Source organism: Callorhinchus milii, unplaced genomic scaffold, assembly GCF_018977255.1.
Source record: "Callorhinchus milii isolate IMCB2004 unplaced genomic scaffold, IMCB_Cmil_1.0 Scaffold2, whole genome shotgun sequence".
NCBI classification, from domain to species: Eukaryota; Metazoa; Chordata; class Chondrichthyes; order Chimaeriformes; family Callorhinchidae; genus Callorhinchus; species Callorhinchus milii.
The window spans coordinates 19593935-19612997 of NW_024704743.1; the positions used below are offsets into that span (position 1 = coordinate 19593935).

The 19063-nt window shown below is 40.9% G+C and overlaps 1 protein-coding gene across 1 annotated transcript in view; it reads left to right on the plus strand.

Annotated features, from left to right (window-relative positions):
- Window positions 1-19063, plus strand: part of plxdc2b (plexin domain containing 2b) — a 201869-nt gene that overhangs the window by 107992 nt on the left and 74814 nt on the right. The window contains exon 2 of the mRNA XM_042346004.1: window positions 382-590. Coding sequence (XP_042201938.1) covers window positions 382-590 — 209 coding nt within the window. The remainder of the gene's footprint in view (window positions 1-381; window positions 591-19063) is intronic.

A 19063-nucleotide genomic window follows, 5' to 3' on the forward strand; every position in this document is an offset into this window, starting at 1 on the left:
TTTTTATAATGGGAGATGATCTAAGACAACCTTTATATTTTTTCTAAGTAACAACTGTTCTATTATTGTAAAATATGGAATATGGAAAGTATTGTAAAATATGGAACACAAAATCTGGAGCACAACCACTGCACCACAAATATTGTATCTCAGAGCAGTGCTCCAAGATGCTATTCCTGGGTGAAGGATGCTCTATAGATGCAAGTTGTTATTGTACCTGCATTGCTATGTAAGCAAACCTCTTTCCAGATTTTTTTTGTAACTGAGAATGCTACATAAACAAATCTTTGTGTAATAATCTACAAAGATAAAAGAACGAACATGTCGTGTGAACGTGTGATGATGTGTTGCCTAATCGTTGCTTGTGTTTCTTCATTCTAGGGGCACTCTACACATTTAGTCAGAGGTTACCTTCAGATGTCCTGGTAGATATGAAAAGCTACCACCACAGATTGAAGCGACAGCAGCCACCAGGGTCACCCAAGTCAGTGGATACAAACCGTGCCAGTCCAGAGCAGGACTTTGAAGATCCCACTAAGATCTTTGATATTCTACCTGAAGATGACAATGCCAATGATACACAGATCGAGGTATGTTTTTGTTTCAGGAGTTGGAGGCCAAGCTATCTTATAAAGCCATAGAAATTTAGAACACAGAAGAAGGCCATTTATCCCATCCATGTTAGTGCTGGCTGAAAGATCCAGCTGTTTATTCCTTCTTCCTGCATTTTTCCTAAATCTTATTATATTTCTTTTTTTCAGGTATTTTTCTAATTCGCTCTTAAAAACTGACAGATTCTGCCTCAACTATTGTTCGAAATAAGGCCCTCAGCATTCTAACAACCTTATGTGTAAAAAAGAACTCTTCTCTTTCTTTTTTACTTTCTGTTCTTATTTTATATCTATGTCCTCTAGTTACGGACTCACCAGACAGTTGAAATAATTTCTCTTTGTTTATTTTTATCAAATACCCTCTTCATTTTAAAACACCAATCAGGTCTCCTCTCAACCTTCTCGGTTCCAGGGAAAATAGCCCCATTTCTTCCACATTCATAAACAAATGCTCCAATCCTTGGTATCATCCCTCCCCTTTTAATTCCCTCCACCGCCTCACCCCACCCTACCTCTGTGACCTCCTACAACCCTCCCAACCCTGCCGTTCTCTTCGCTCAGTGTGCACCAGCCTGCTTCGTGTTCTCTGCCACACTATCAATTGGTGACCGTTCAGCTATTATGCCCTCGCTCCTTAAAACTCCATCCTGGAGTCTCTCCGACTTGTTCCTTCCCTCCTAACTTTAAAAGACCGCTTTAAGATGCACCTTTTGACTACGCTTTCCATCATCTTTCCCCTCACCACTCCCTTTAGCTCCCACTACCAACTCGATTGCCCAGCCTGCAGTGTTGAGTATTTTGATTCACCCTCATGTAAAAGGCATTCTATGAATGTTACTTATATTGTACCATCCAAGAGAATTTCCTCCACACCTTCTCTATGCCCTTGACATCTTCCTGTAATGGGTGCCTGAAATCCGTGATTATTTGAGCCACATAGACCAATAGGTCCCAATTTTGAGCCTTTAATGGACTGATCTCAGCTGGGATAATGATTGGCTTGGTTACCTCTGTATTCCAGGCTAGGCAGAGGAAAAATCAGCTTTGATTCCTGATCCTGATCATTATCCAGTGACCTCTCGGATGAGGACAGGATCAGGCACAGCCTATTAATCTGCTGGCACTTACTGTCAGGGCTCCTACATAAAGAATAGATATGCAGCCAGTGTCCAATGGAACTGCACTCAACCACATTTCAGTGCTTTCAAGAGAGGACAAAGGAGAGAACACTAAGTGGAAATGTGGATGTATTTTCACCATTGCTGCTGCTGCTTTCCTATTCTTTACCCCCGATATAGTAGCAATAATAATAATAAAGTTTGCATTTGATATTGCATCTTATCACGTCGTCAAGACATCTCAAAGCACTTCACGTGAGGCGAAAACCCATGTATATGTACTGTACTTAGTTCAATCTGCAGTTAAAGCAGCAAGTCTGTTAAAGCAGTAAGTGTTCCCAGCTGTGGATTTCCCAGTTGATACACTTGTTGAAAATGAAGAATTCCATTGTTTTGAAGTACAGTGTGTGCATTCATTATTTTGCAAGCAATTACAAAGCAATTGGAGAAAGCTGGTTCATGTGGTTTCTATTTGATAGTGGTAGCTACACCTGCAGAAATGTGTGACATTTCATCTAATTCTACCTTCGAGTTTCAATTGTGAGAAGGAGTTAAGACTTATGTTGTAATAATTATCGTACGGACCACATATCTTGATACACCTAAACCATCACCCTGCTGAACAGTATCTAAACTAAACCACTGCTGGAATTTGCTAGCTAGAAACATATGCTTGCCATTTCACTGACAGGCAAGCTTCCTGCAGTTTGTACAACTGGACCTGCTCTACCCATCAGATCATTGGTTTCCAGGGTTAACAGGAACTGAGTGGGAGGAATCCCTGTCCCCTGTGACTGCTTTTCTCCTCCAAGTACTGCTAATAAGCAAGGCTGGCTGCTCTGTCATCAACAGTGCCCTGGTGTACGGTGGACCTGCCTGGCTCAGAGGAACCAGATTACTGAGGATTACTGTCACAGAGGATCACTCAATCCCAATATTCCATTGCCAGGCAAGTCACTTTAGAACCAACTTAGTCTTGAAGAGACCCCGCTTATGACCCCACAAGGAGAACAGTATAGACCAATAGATATCGACTGTCACCAAATTGAATGTTCATCTCCCCACCCCTTCCAGACTTTGGTACGACTTGGAAGTCATTGCAGTTGCAGTCAATCCCCAAGGGTGAAAAATTCTTCTGGGCTCAGATCGCAACAAATTTGGCAATGTGAGATTACAATCTTTCCAGGATTCCACTATAAGTGATTGTTGTCAAAGGCTCTATGCTTAGTGTCAAGAGCATCTTCACGGCCCCTTCAGTTTGAAGAGAACTTGCTCTGGAAATGAACAGGTGCAAATTTGACTGCAATATCTCTTGTCTCTCAATTAACCAAAGAATGCACATTGGTCCAGTTTCCAGTTTTGTTTCCCCAAACACTCAGTCATACTGAAAGAAATGAACTCACCAGGGTCAGTAGTGTTACTGACCTTGAAAATGTGCATTTATAATGGAAATGTGCTCCATATATTCTTGTTGTTTCTGCTTTCTGTGGTCAATTAGGAATTATCTGTACGCAGTTAATCTAACCCTTAATGCTTTACATCAAAGTGCACAGCATTAACTGCACAAAACTGCCTATCACTGGATCTACGATTTATGCCTATTATTATTTGAAAGTTAGCAGGTTTGTTTGATAAGAGGGTGGGGAGGGAGAAGTGAGACCGAATTTCCTGCTAGTGTGATTACGATACCTTTCAAAAACATTGGTAAATGCTGGTATAGGCATTCTGATTGTTTGGATTCCGTGAGCTGAATGAAGAGAGCGAATAAGCTGTCTTTTGCTGGTGGAATTCAAACTGAGTCAAAGTCGATATCCCTAGCCACTGGAGGCCAGCGAGCACAGTGAAGTGAGGGCACATGATAGGAGAGTAGGGGCATCTATGCGCACACATGTTACAATATTAGCATTCCTTTGTGGAGAAGATTTTTCAAATCATTCCTGTTTTTTAGGGAAAAAGTTTGTCTGAACTGTGATTGATTGATGTCACTGTAAGGGAACAGTGTGTGCACATAACAACTTGTTTTCCAGTAAAAGTGTTTGACCTTGTGTTCATATGTCCACAGCTGCTCTTCCCATTCCCTCCTCCGGAACTTCCGACATGTATCTCTAAGTCACTTAATAAACACAGAGAAGCTCAAACAGAAACCATTCAGAGCCAATAATTAAGGAAGGAGAAACGGCCATTTGGCCCATTCCTTCCACTGATGACACATGTATCAAAGCAAGCTACCCAGCCAGTTATATAATTCCCAGAGTGAGATAGCTAACCTGCAATCGAAATCTCAAGAATTGAAATGCTTTGTGAAGTTCCTCTCTGAACCTTGTAATAAATCTGATGATCCTTCAGGAAAGCAAAACGATTTGTATTATCATTCAACCCTAACTTGCTACGTTCCACCGCAATCTCAGTACACTGTACTCTGACTACACTTATTTAAATACATTGATATGTTAATACATGTTTCCATACAAAATGCACAGTCACTGCACATTATAGTAAATTGATTTGAGATATCTTCTCAACATGAAAAAGATTATTTTTTTATTAATATCAATAGTATTAGCAACAGGAATAGCCATGGGTTTTAGTAAAGGAAGTGAGATATGCAACATGTTGAAGTCCCCGAAGTTAAATTCAACGTAAAATAGTTTTTATTTTGTCTCAGATCATTTATAGGCAGTGTGCAGTTTACACACAGACAGCAAATATTCAGCAGCCCTGAAATAAGGCTTGTTTCACCTTCTTTAAAAAGGTCAAATGAGGACAGCTGGCTCCTAGACTTAAATTGGCTGCTTTAGGAATTTTATAATTTAAAATCAATTGCAAGGCTGTATAATAAATTGGACAAACAGAAAAGATTGGAAAAATATGCAGCAGAAACTATTAGTGTTGTGTTTTATGAGTCGGGGTACCTGTGTACAAATAGATCTTTCCAGCTGAGCAGGTGAACAAAAAAGGATGTTGTTGTGCTTTAACGACAAATTAACTTCACTCATATGGAGATTCGTTCCGCAATCACTGAACTGGGGGTTTAATTTTGCCACAGAATGATACTCGCCTTATCCTTTCTGTGCTTCAGTATTAATACTCTACTCTAAATTTGCCCCTGAGTTCCATATGTTTGGTAGAATTGCCTGTGTTTAAAGTCAGAGATATACTGCATTTTTGAAAATATTTCTCATAAACCTCCACAGTTCCTGGGATTCCCACTCACTTTTTTCAAGTTAAAGTCCACAGGGAGTATTGCCCTGAGGACAGGCCTGTGGCAGTAAGTAGCTATGCCTTTATCTAACACTACCAGTACGAAGTGACTGGTTTCAACTCATTTTTTAACTGCTGTATTGTAGCATTTTTGTATCTGAAATGAGGAATACAATCAGCATCAATAGACATGATGAGCCAGTTTTTTTCCAACATTGTTTCTCTCTCTCTCACTCTCTCTTACTGTCTGTCACCACCTTCCATCATCTCAATGCGTTCAATTCAAAATACGATTCCAGCTGTTTCAAGGGAGAGATTGTTTTTAAAATTAAATTGACTGGACACAGACTTTATTGTCAACCCAGATTAAGGAATCAGACCTCCCCAAACACTGGACCATTCGAATACATGTGGATGTATTCTAATGAAACAAAACAGTTGCCATTCACAGGATGAAGCGCCATCAAATATATGGATAAAATTACGGAAAGGCCTTTCTTACCAATTAGTCCATGAGCCTCCGCCCATTCTAATCCTCTTGCCTATTCCCCTCTAATACCTTCTCCCCGCACCAAGTTTACTCTTGAATACATTGATGCTTTCTGCTTCACCCACAGCTTACAATACAGAATTGCACAAAATATAAGGGCTCATTCAAAATATGACTGTAAAAATGTATATGTATTTTCTCCCACAGAATCCACAGTCACACCACTTTACAGTATATTCAGTGAAGCACTATGAGACATCTCGCCAATGTTACAAGACGCAATATCAAATGCAAGGGTTGTTATAATTATTCTTGTATTTGCATTGCAGCAGTAGTGTCAGGAGAATTTGTAAATGCAGTATGAGATCCTGGTCTGCCACAGTGAGATAGGTCTAACATACAAACTCCATTACAAATTGTGATGCTTTCCACGAAAACGTTAGCAAAAAGATGACTATTTTAATGATTAAAATGTGTTAAATCGAATAACTACAGTTGACCTACAAATATTAATTCAAATGCTTTGAGATGTCCTTCTAAAGTGCAAAATGCTACCTAAATATAAAATTACTGTGGTTGTCATTTGTTGTTGAGTGTTAACCTGTTTCAGATTTAAACAGACATACAAACATTTTACATTGATGTAGTGCCTTTCACATTGGGAAGACTTAAAGCGTCCCACAATTTACTGAAAGCCACAGCTGGATGTGGGTAGGAAAATGTGGTCAAAAACATAGGTGAAAAGATATGTCTCAGGTTGGGGTTTGAAGGCAGCAGGATCTGGCAAGGAGGGATTACAGGATGGATTTCCAGACAGTGGGGGCACGATGCCTTAAATAGCACTGATGGTGCGGGAGAGTGTGTGGAGGACATGAAGCAGGCCTGTGTTTGTTGAGCAAAGTGAGGGGATGTAGGCAGCAGGGTTGCAGGAGGTCACAGAGGGAGGGCGTGGAACGAGACTATGGAGATATTGAAAAGTGTGGATGAGAATTTGAATTTTCAATCCCCTGGGGGATGGGGAGACGGTGAAGCCAAGAGAGGATGGAAGTGGTTGTCAAGACGTTCCAGCTGCAATTTTTGGATTCAAAAGTTCAGATAATTTCGCAGTGAGTGGTTGTAACCTGTAACTAATAGGCAACGTGCTGGGCAAAAGCAAAGGTTGCTTTTTTTTTGAAGCCTTCTGTTGATTGAAGATAAATCCAAACACACGGTGAGTTTGAAAAACTGCAGAAGTTAAAGTGATTGGAATTGAACTGTCTTTCAATCATTTCCTAATTGAGGTGTAGAACAGGTCAGATTCAAGTTAAATCTCACTGCACTCAACCACAGTACGATACTGTAACCCCACATTGACATTTGCATTTATAATATTAATTTTGTGCCGCCTGGGAATCGAACCCAGGGTTCTCTCATTTGTGAGGCAAGTGCGCTAACCAGTACATTACAAGACTCCATTTCCCATCATCTAATGTTTGTGCTTTGCCTATAAAATATTAACTCGAAGAACCTCTTGTCTGTAAATACATAGGGCAAAACCAAAAATTTTTGAACGGTGGAATCGCAGGCTCAGTCTGTTGCGCAGCTGCTAGTTACTTGTTCCAGTATCGGCCACAGTCCAGAATAGTGTCCATTCAATTACCCAATGTGACCGCATTAGACTTCTGCTAATCGAGCATACATCATTGCTTTTCTTTCCATTATTCATAACTAATTATTCAGCAATTTCAATAATATATCTGTATAAAATACTGCTCGGATCGTGGGAATCAATGGTTCCTAGGTTTGTAAGGCGTCATTGGAAAAATGGAAGCAGGAATTTCAGCTTGACGGAAAAGTACATCTCCAGGACATTAAGTGCAACTGCTACAAAGAGCCTTGTGATTCTGATACAGATTCACCTCTGATGCAATTTCCAGTCTGAGCCAGGTTCATGTGGGTTGGCATGGTATCACACAAGGTTCCCGGCAAAAGCTCCACTTTACGTGCTGAGTCGCTTTCTCATGTGGCGAAACATCAGTTACGCTGCCAATTTTCTGACAGAGCTCTTTCAATCCCATTATAATAATAATCCTGGCATTTGACATGGCCCTATATCTCGTCCAAATTAAAAAACTTCACAGTTATCTCTGCTAAGTGTTGTGCCTGTGTATTCGAGCACAGCAACGTCCCACAAGCAGCCAGGTCGTATTGACCAATTTAACCGGAGGATTGTTGGAAATAACCTTCTAACCAATTGAACCAGGTTTAAAGATTAATCTCGACAAAGGTCATTCTGCTCGATGTCCTAAATAACAGTGTCCATGTGCCTTAGCCATTCTCTACTCCATTTAGTGAGTTTGACTTTATGATTTTATGAATAACTAATAGAATCTTAAATTAGAAATGAATGACTTTATGAATGTAAAATGTAATTATAAATCAAAATGTTTCATTACAGTAATTTATAAAGTGCAAATGTTCCAAACTTGGTGAATAGAGCAGAATCCAAAACATTCTAGCATTGGACCCCTTTGAGTTTATGTTGGTGCTTGTCCCTCTTACAATGTGGTCCTATAGAAATTGTTACAAGCCACGGGTGTGGCTACCGCAACATCATTTTAGCCACATGTACCCATGTTAGTAGAAAACAACAAAAACTATTTACATTTGTATAGTTACTTTCACGTCTGGAGGATGTCCCAAGGTCCTGGACAATCAACAACAACAACAACAACAACAAGATTCCATTTATAGAGCGCCTTTCACGTCAGGAGGACGTCCCAAGGCGCTGAAGGATTTGGACCCAATCTGGGAGTTGGGAATAGTGGGGATTGGAGGACAAGGAGGGTAGGGGTCAAAATGCCCGAAGGTGCAGTCGAAATGGAGGATCTTGAAATGGGCTTTGAAGGAGGCAAAGGAGGGCATGAGGCAAAGGGACTGTGGTATGGAGTTCCAAAGCTTGGGGGGCGCAGAGAGGCTAAAGGCCCAACCACTGATGGTTTGGCAGGCAGGGTAGGGGCCATGGAGCAGGCAGGAGCCTGCTGGATCAGAAGGAGTGGGCAGGTCTTACATACACTCACACAAAACAGGTAAATGTACTTCACATTTCTGCTTACATATATATTTACTTAATATCACATCTACTTAACAAACATCGACCACCATTCATTGCGAAACTTAGCAGTCTTTCTTTTGCACCAAATCGGTAGGCTACTTTACCTTTCACCTGCAACCAGGGAGAAAACGCCAGATTTTAGCAGCAATATTGTATGGAGAGGGAAGCTGTCAACCATGACCAATTGGAATAACCAGCAGATGAAAGCAAGCCCAGCCAATAATGAGCAGCTCCAACAGACCATGTTATAGCAAAGGATGAGCAGCACTCAAGTGCTTTTTGGATGGAGAGCAGGGATGGGTCTTCTCTTTAGAGAAATTAGTTGTGCCAGATCCATTGTTTTCACCCATGGTTACATACCATTTTAGCAGATAATAAACAGTGACCGAGGAAGTAAAGGACACAAGATGATCGAAACACACTCTCACACGCTGCTTTTCCTCTAACCATTTTACCAACAAATCCCCAAAAGGTACAAATGAATAATGAGATCATGTGCCCAACTGTGTGTTACTCAATTTTTATTTATTAATCAAAAAGGCAATTTAGCCGCATCTGCCACACGGGGCTAATGGCAAATGTATTGGACAAGCCTGCTCTATTAGAGTACTTTCATTTCAATTCCCTGCGCTTTCCCCGGAACCTTTCATATTGTATTGCTTTATTCTCAAAATATTTCTCAAATCCATTTTAAGTGTTGCTGTGGTCTCAGCCTCAATAACCATTTTGCTGCAAACAATAGCTCCTGGGGTAGAATCACTTCGACTCTCAGTTCTGGATATCCAGGAAGCCAAATTGAAAATGGTTTTAGAGACCGAGGGTAAGTAATAACAAACTAATGTGCAGAGCACTGACAGGGAGATACACCAGGCTAACTTTTCAAGATAACAGCTTTCTTGTTAACCTGGTAACTAAATGAACAATTGTTAGGCAATCAATCTATGGCATGAAAGAGATCACATTAATGTATTCATAATATTGCCTGTAAGCAGTGAGGTAATATATGGTTCACTGCACTTCACAGGATATCCAAAATTGAAGTGAGTTACAGTATTTGCAGTTTTCCTTTTACCCTTTTGTATTTGCTGAAAGACACACAGTGTAGAAGTCCTTATCGACTGAAGCACATTGTTTGTTATTAAACCAAGGCATTCGACACCTGTGGAACTGTATCCCAGGAAGAGGAAGCCAGACAGAGGCAGGGAGGCATAAACAATAGAGAGAAAATCAGAAACTAATTTACACACAATACATTTTTTTAAAAAAGGTATTCTGTAATGAACGTCAACCTTAATTGTGTTTTGTGTGAACTTAACAATCTGAGCTTCACACTCCCTTCTTATACTCTGACTCACCACTAAATCAGGGCACAACCTCAAGTATGAAACCATTTTCTGGGCAAGTAGCAGTACAAATGTTGTTGTTCTTATGCAGGTCTGGCCCAGAAAATAATTCTTTTAAAAAATCACTTTCTCTGAGGTACAAAAGTGTAAATAAATGACATTCTGAATGTAAAATTAAATTATAAATCTAATGTTTCATTACAGGAATTTATGGGGTGCAAATGTTCTAAACTTGGTGAATGGAGCAGAATCTTAAAAATGAGCACAAGACATTGTTAATAAATAATAATCATCCATGCATTTGATATTGCGCCTTATCATATAGTTGATAATGCTCTATATCAATTGTTTATTATAATAACTATACCTTGACCTTATGATGGTGTTCCTTTCTATATTAGAATCACCATATGTACTTTAATCCCAATTCCCTGCAGTTTCCCTGTAACTTTTCATATTGTATTGGACAGTCAAAGGCCATATTGGGAGATGGTGTGGTAGGGAGGCTGCGGTGAGATGTTAGGACACTACCATTGGTGGCCAGTCAAAAGATTAGAACAGGTTAAGTGTGGGAATGTTTGGTTCACACTATATACTGCCATTTAATCACAGTCCTAACAATAATAATCCTTACATTTGGTTTAGTGCTTATCATATTGGGAGGTCATCTGAAAGCACTTCACAGGATATACTGGAAAGTACAGTGACTGTATTTTCTGGATAAACATGGCAGCCAATTTGCATCAACAATGTCTCACAAATAGTCATGAAGTCAGTAATTTTATTGGGTGGCGAGGGAGATTGTTGGCCAGGACTCCAGAAGAAACTCCCTTCCTTATTTGCAGCTATAATTAACATTAACTTTTATACTTCAGAATATAACAGATTTTATCCCTTTATTTGTATGATTAAAATTTGCTCCACTGGATTTTCTTCCTGCCTTGAATATCCTCTTCAGACAGCATTCATCTATATCTTAACCTTTTGAGGAGGAAGAGATATGTTTGGTTTGATAAATACTATGATTTTCTGTCACTCGTTTCTAACTATTGCCTCTTTCCTGTGAGAGGGGGAGATTTACGTTGCGGTGTTTGTAGTCTGCCAGATATAGGTAGTTACTTACTGATACTCTATTTAAACATAAAGTCACCCCTTAAGCATATGAAATCAACCACTTCACTAATGCTAACCTCTATATTTGGGCTACATTAATTCAACTTACGATAGAATTTCATTTATATAGCACATCTCACGTCGGGAGAACATCTCAAAGCACATAACAATACGCTCCCAGCTGGGAGTGGGAGCCAAGGGAGACTGGGAGGGGAAAGATGTCTGAAAGCACGATCAAAAAGTCACGTTTGCGACAAGAGGGACGGAGCAAGTTGGAGAGCATCCGGGATGGAGTTCCAGAGAGCAGGGGTAGAGAGGCTGCAAGCCCGCTCGCTGATAGTGTGTTGGGGCCATGAAGCAGGATCACTGAGCGAAGGGAACGGCTGGGTCAGTATAGTTCTGCTGCTTTCGGTTAGTGTAGTCCTATTGATGGATCAGAAAACGACAAGGATGAGGGCACGAGTACCTGAGGAATAACAACTGCCAAAGTGAATGAATGGTGTGTATATAATTATAATAATAATAATCCTTGTATTTCATATAGTGCCTTAACAGATCTTTGAGTCGTCTCAAAGCTCTTCACAGAATATACTGTAAAGTGAATTGACTGTATATTTGTGGGCGAAACGCGGCAACCAATTGTGAACATCACTATCCCACACACAGTTGTGGATTGAGTGACCAATTTATTATTATTACTTTTTTTGAAGGAATTAATAACTCCCAGCAAAGCGATCCTTCAATCAACTAACAAGCAAGTTCCTACTTACTGCTAGGTAAACAGAGGCGTGTGGAGTAAGGAAGCTTGCCCAACATTTTGCCCTGCTGGGAATTGAACCCAGGTCCACTTGCTTGTGAGACAAATGCTAACTGTTGATGTACAGGACTCCACAAAAAGGAAGGGAACAGAGTTCAATTGCCAAAAATAGAGGTGACCTCCCCCACCATTGGCTACGTTCTATTCACTGACAACTTCCCAGCTCTGCTGCCCTCCCCACTCCCATTCTCCGTTTCACTGGAGAAGGTGGCAATCCTAGTTTAGTAAGGAAAGATTAAGATAATAAGAAAGATTTCATAGCATCAAAGAATAAAAACAATTCTTTGCCCACGAAATACGCAGTCACTACACTTTACCGTAAAATCTGCGCGAAGACATCCTGACGTGAAAGCCAAGGATTATTATTCTTTTAATCTGAGGTTCACAGTATATCCAAAATCTTAATGTCAACCATTATTGCTGACGTGGTTTTGTTGCAATTGTTAGGATGGCAGTAAATTATCTGTGTCCGTCTTGACATTGATTTGTCTCTTTGCTAACATGTTCAGTCAGTTTATCACATTTGCCTGATCACTTTTCTTTGAAAAAGAAGTGTTTGCAAACCATAAACCACTTGTGCAGTACAACAGCCTCATTGGCTTTTCACCAACCTCTTTCATTCCCTGCCTTCCATCAGGCACTGCCTTTGAATAGAAGTTGCTGGAAACTTTCCAATGCATCCAAATGTGTGTCAGAAATCATTGGCCAGGAATTTATCTGCACAGCGTAAGAAACATGTCATGTATCTGGATAGATATTTTGCTCAGTGAATACTGGCCTGCTTCATGTCCCCCGCCCTACCCATCCCCACCATCGACAGGCGGGCTATCAGCTATTCTGCCAATGCTATCTTGAATTCAATCCCAGAGTCTCTCTGACTCCTTCCCTCAGCTCATTCAAGGCGCATCTCAAAACATACCTCTTTGACCGCTGTTTCGGTTATCTTTCCCCAACCCACACTCCGCGGCTTCCACCCCCAGCTCAGCTGCCCATCCAGCATGGTTAAGCACTTTGAGATGCTCTTAACAGGTAAGGCATGATACGAATATAAATTGCATTGTATATTTTTTTTTGGTCTGAGCGTCACAAGTCATTACCTTCAGGCAAATCCATGATTCTTCTGTAAAGTACTACACATCCATCCTTGTGTCTATAACACTAAATGCGACCCTGATAATAATGCTTTTTTTTAAAGAATTTTCATGGTTCATATTAGGGACAATATAATTGAGTTTAGTGTCCTGGTCTAAGTTGGAGAAAAATTAGGCAGGATTTCCATTCCTGACTCTATCCAGTGAAGTTAATTGGATGGTACTTGTGTGGGAATATTGGGTGAGGACAACATTTAGCTTGCCTGTGCTGCCTCCTCCCCCCGTTGAATCTTCTGCCACTCTTCACTGCCTGTAAATAAAGAACGTTACAGCTTGGATGAGGTGCCTGAAGGAGACCAGTGTCATAGCATGAGTCAGTGCCTTCAGTAGAGGTCGAGGTGAGGAAACTGAAAGAAAACAAAAGAGAAACTTTCTCTCTTATAAGAATAATAATCCTTGTATTTGATATAGTGCTTTTATCACGTCGTTGAGACGTCACAAAGCTCTTCGCAGAATATAATATATTTTATGGGTGAAACACAGCAGCCAATTGTGCATAGCAGTGTCTCACAAACAGTTATGGATTGAGTGACAAAATTATTATTGATTAATTTTTTTGAAGGGATTATTACCACCGGAAAGAGACACGCCAATCAACTAACAACTGGGTTCCTACTTAATGCTAGCTAAACAGAGGCATGTGGAGTTAAGGAAACTTGCAATGAACTTGCTTACAGCTGTGAATGGGTATCTGAGCAATCACTCCCGAAAATAGTTACCAACAGATATCTGAAGATAGGTCGCTGACCTTAATTCTGACTTACAATTACATGAGACTAAGAACATTTTATACTTTACTGAGTTCAGTACTTCTTCCTGTTTTGCACAAGCATCTCCTTGAAATGTGGCCTGTGATAATGTGAATATTTCACAATTGTGGGCTTTGTAGTAAAAGTCAAATCATGATCTATCAAGGGTCACACATAGTATTTTCCTGGCGAACAAGAAATGCAGTGCAAGTTTTCAATTCGCCTATTCCCAGATGCTTTAGATGATTTACTGTTCATATTCACTTATCTGCAAGGCAAAAGTAATGTTAGGCTTTCAACAAGGCAGACTTTCCTTTGAGACATTCAACAGTAACAACTTGTATTTGGACGGACATATTTCACATAACAGAGAGTGTCCAAGGGCTTGACAAATGTATTGGTGTGCCCCAGCAGGAAAATAAGAGATTCAGAAATGTTAACCTAAGGCATTGAGGTAGAAAGGCAAAGTCAAAAGGCAAAGAAGTGTTCCAGGTTACAAGCAATTGCTAAGCTGAAGGCTGGGCCACCAATAGTGGAGTGAAGGAAGTGGAAAAGGATCAAGTTGCAACATGCGACAATATGAGCTGGAATTTAGGGCTAGAGGCACCTGAAGATCAGGAGAAGAATTTTGAATTCCAACAGTTGAGGAAGTCAATGGAGCTTGGCAAATGTGACGTAATGGGTGTGCAGCGCTTTGTGCAAGAAAGCAGTGCTCAGGTCAAGCTGTATCTGGAGTACTGCACACAGTTGCGGTCACTGCAACATAGTGAGGATATGTAACCCTAGAAGCAGTGCAGAGGAGAGCAAAGAGGATAAACCCCAGTGTTAGAAAAATGAGCTAGGAGCAAAGACAAGACAGGGCTCTTAATTAGCTACTTTAGGCTAAACTTGTAGTGGCTAAATGCTATGTAATGGCACTTTTGTGTATATAACAAGAACAAGAGTGCCTTTCACGTCGGGAGGATGTCCCAAGGCGCTGGACAGTTGGGTCGGGACGGGTGGTAAGAAAATAACTTGCATTTATATAGTGCTCTTAACGCAGGAGAGTGTCTTGGAGTGCTGTACAGTGGCAGGGTTGGACTCCCAAGCAACAACAACAACAAGATTACATTTGTATAGCGCCTTTCACGTCGGGAACACGTCCCAAGGCGCTGCAAAGGAGAAGGGGGAGGGGACTAGAGGGTGGGTCGAAGAGGTAGGTCTTCAGGTGGGGATTAAAATCAGGTAGAGAGGGCGTGAGGAAAGGAATCGAATTAGGCAGTTCCAGAGATTAGGGATGTACTGGTGGCCCGGAGGGGTCAGGAACAGAACAGCAGGTTAGCTGAGTGAAAGGAACTGTCAGAGGAATGGGTTATGTATGACCTGTGCCAATAGAAAAGCATGGCCACGCTTTTTCTGCGGAATCTGCTACAAATGCCCTCCTCTGCTACAAACCTGTGCACACAGTCTGCTGGGCCCAAGACCTCTCGCGCTGTTTGCTCGACGCTGCTACTGTGGGCGGAGCAGCTCGGGTAGCGCATGCACGGCGTGGGGAGTTGGGATCGCGGAAGGGACCCGAGCGAGAAATTGGTCTAAACAATAATGGCAAATTATTTGTAAGTGCTGTACTGTTCAAGTTAACATTTTTAGTATTTTAAACATAAGTACATGTTCAGGAAATATATGCCTAGAGTTTTAATCTGGGTTGTTTCACAAAATGCCTTTCTCAACAGCACCAACCAACCGCAATTCCCTGCAAAATTTACCAAACGCCTCCGCATTTTCCTGCAAAATTTGACAAGTGCCTCGCAATTTTTGGCAAATATTTCCGCACTTTTCTATTGGCTCAGGTTATGAGTAGGTCAGAGAGATGGGAATTGCTCAGTCATGAAGGAATTTGTTTGGAAGGATCTTGAAATTGATCCAATGCAGACTTTATAAAATGTGTCTGCTTGATCTAATGATATATGCTCTGGGAATGTTTGTGTATTTTACATCCAGGGTGTATGAATTAAGCAAAGATAACCCTGCGATAATGCAGTCATTGCAATTCTCAATCCAAAATTCGGGTGTGTTAGAAAATTTCTTTATTCTTAACTCAGAGCACTCCAATCCATTAACCATAACCACACCGATTTGTTTCGCTCCCAGTGTCTTTTTGTACTTCCTGTCTTTAATAATAATTTTTGCATTTGGTGTAGCGCCTTATCAGGTCAGAAGGATGTCTCAAAGCACTTTACAGGATTTATTGTGAAGTTACGTGACTGTATTTGCCAGCAAATGTATTTGTCGACAATTGCGCACAGCAATATCTCACAAGCAGCCATTGAGCCATTATCGCATTGGCTCTTCTTAATTGCCTTTTACTTTTTAAAGGGATAACCTACAGTCACCTGAATCCAATGTCATAGGCCTTGCATTACAACAAAGCACAGAAAAATGGCTGACTTCCAGGACACATTTCACATCACTTCATGCGAGATTCTGCACCTGCCCTGGCTTCCCTCTCTGAAAATGCCTGGATTCCATGTTGTCAGATTGACGTCACTCCTGTGCATCGTGTGTGTATGCCTTGTGCAAGAAAAGCGACTGAAAAGCTTTCTCAAAGTGACATCAGTGACAAGTCCTTCACATAATGTTCATATGCAATGTACAGGAAGTGATGTGAGTGGCACCTCCTCCACGCAACACACAGAAAATGACATCTGTGATCCGACAACCTGGAAGTCAGCCATTGTTTAGCATGAGGGAAGTTGACCGCTTAGGGAGTCAAATGTAAATCCACAGGGATTATAAGCGGAACGGTTTTGTAAGGGGAGCCTTATCAGACAAGATCTTACAATTGTTCTGGTTCGGTCCATACGTTCTCAACGCTCCAGGACACCCACCTCGCTATTTTATAACATGGTTTTCCCTGCAGTTTCCTGCTAGTTGCACAGTTGCTGTTACAGTTGTTATGAAGTGGAATACTCCATCTCCCAGGCATGTACCCCAGCTGCCTCTCACTGTGACACTTCCCTACGGCAAAATGTTTTGGCTGCTGATGTATTTCACATTTTTGTGGTTTGTAAAAAAAACTCAACTTTATGCAGGGTCTCTGCCTCCAGTGTTTGTTTTGAACCAGAACATCTTGAACTTGCAAACAGTATTTTTGCAAATTGTGTCTGCTGGATACAATAATGTTTATGTATTTTACACACTTAAGCACAAACTTGGCTGAGGTGGGCAACGAAAATCCACAAGACCTGTGTTAGTGTCTCACTGAAACAAACCTTCCTCTCCCTGCCTTTTTCTGTTCAATTTAGCCACCCACACAATGACATTGGTTAAACTTAAAATACTGTTTGAGTTTGTTAAATTGTGTGAATAAAGGGTTTTCACTCCTACTTATGAGCGATCGCAAAAGAGTTTCAAGTGAAGAAAACCTTCATGCCATTTGATTTCATTCCTTCACAATACCTATCCAATTATCTTCTACATCACAGCCTCATGCTGTTAGTTTAAATAATTCCAGTGTTCTGACCTCTATTATGCTTTCTGATAACCCTTTCCAGTTATTAATTACCTTCTCTTTAAAGAGATGCTTCCTGGTTTATATTCCCAAATCAACCTTCAGAAACCTGAACCTGCGCCCTCTTACCCTGTTGCCTTGGGTATCTGAAACTATTATTCTGGGTTTACTTTTACAATCCCATTTACCACTTTATATACCTTTTAAGGTCTCCTTTGAGGTGTTTCATTTCGAGAAATAATGAGGAGCTCTAGCTTAGCTAACCGTTCCTCACAGCTCTTCCCATTAACACTGGGGATCATTCTCAGTGTTGTACCATTGGCTGTCAGGCCTTTGTAACAACCAGTGTAATTGACAGGATCGGCACACAAAGGTCTGCTAATTCTTTTTTAAATGTAGTCATCTTTAGCCATGAAGATTCTTAAATAGCACACAGTGGTAGATCAAAAACCCTTATTATTGGAAAATAATTAAATCCGCATGCGGAGGCACCGACTTTATTTAGAATTTCAAACATAAAACTGTTTCAATGAGGTTTTGGTAAAGACCACAGAATACTAAACTTTGAATGAAATTGGCATTTTACTCATTCATGTTGCTGTGTAACGTGACTGTTTCTTTCATCTTCACATATTCTTAAAACAAAACCGCAAGGTTTTGCAGTCAGTAGTATTGTTTGACTAAATGGGTAATTTGTTTTTATATACTGAGATAGCAACATTTAAAAATGAGAGGATTACATTTTATTTTGTTATAACTTATAGCTTAGCTTCTTGTACACTTGCTGGAAAGTATTTTCTAAGTATTACTCCCTTCCTGAGGTATTTCTTAGTTTGCAAAGTGTAATGACTAATGGGTTGTTATGAAACCAGTTGCTTTTCCCACCACAGCGTTCATTCAGCATGAATTCATATGTGTAGTGAACTTGGCATAATAAGCAGCCAGCTGTCTTAAAGGAAAAATGCTGGTGTGAAATGATTCTTCTCGCATGCAATTGTGAGTGTTGTACCTCCGGCTATTTAACCCAGGGTGTAGACTGACTGGCTGCTGGGGTGGGAGGTGAGTATATTGCTACACAGTTAATACCAGTCGGAATTTTTAATGCTCAGAATACCACACCTTCTAAATCAGAGGTGAGCAATTACATTGAGGTGGAGCACACAGACTAAATGGAAGTTTCATGTTACAGCAAGATCACAAGTGGCCTTTAAGACGATATGAATAATAGGAAGCTTTTACCCTAATGACACAGGGGGAAATAGTGTAGAGGTCGAGCTGCATAGACCTAGAAGATATGCAACTGTCTCAATGTCCTCATGGGAATAATAATAACAATAATAATTCTTACATTTAAAGTAGTGGCCTTCACATCAGGAGGACATCTCAAAGCATTTTACAGGAAAGCTTGTAAAGTGTAGTGACTGTGCATTTTGTAGACACATGCGACAGCTAATTTGCTCCCAGCAATCTTCCACATAACAGCCATAAACAACAACAACAAATTACACTTGTATAGCACCCTTCATGTCAGAAAGACGTCCAAGGGCGCTAGACAATCAGGGGTTTGGGACCGGAGTTGGGGTCAGGAGGGGTGGAGGGCAGAGAGGTGGGAGGGTGGCCAAAGTCACGGTCAAAGGGGAAGGTCTTTAGACGGGACTTGAAACAGGCAAGAGAGGGGGTGAAGCAGAGGGATTACATGATAGGACTCCAAAGTGTAGGGGCAGCCATGCTGAATGCCCAACCGCCAATGGTGGGGCTGTAAGTGCGGGGAGCTGGAGCAGGCCAGTGTCCTCTGAGCGGACAAGCTGATATGGGGTTAGGAGGTTGGAGAGGTAGGGGGTAGTGAGACCATGGAGGGCTTTGAAGGTGAGAACAAGGGTTTTGTA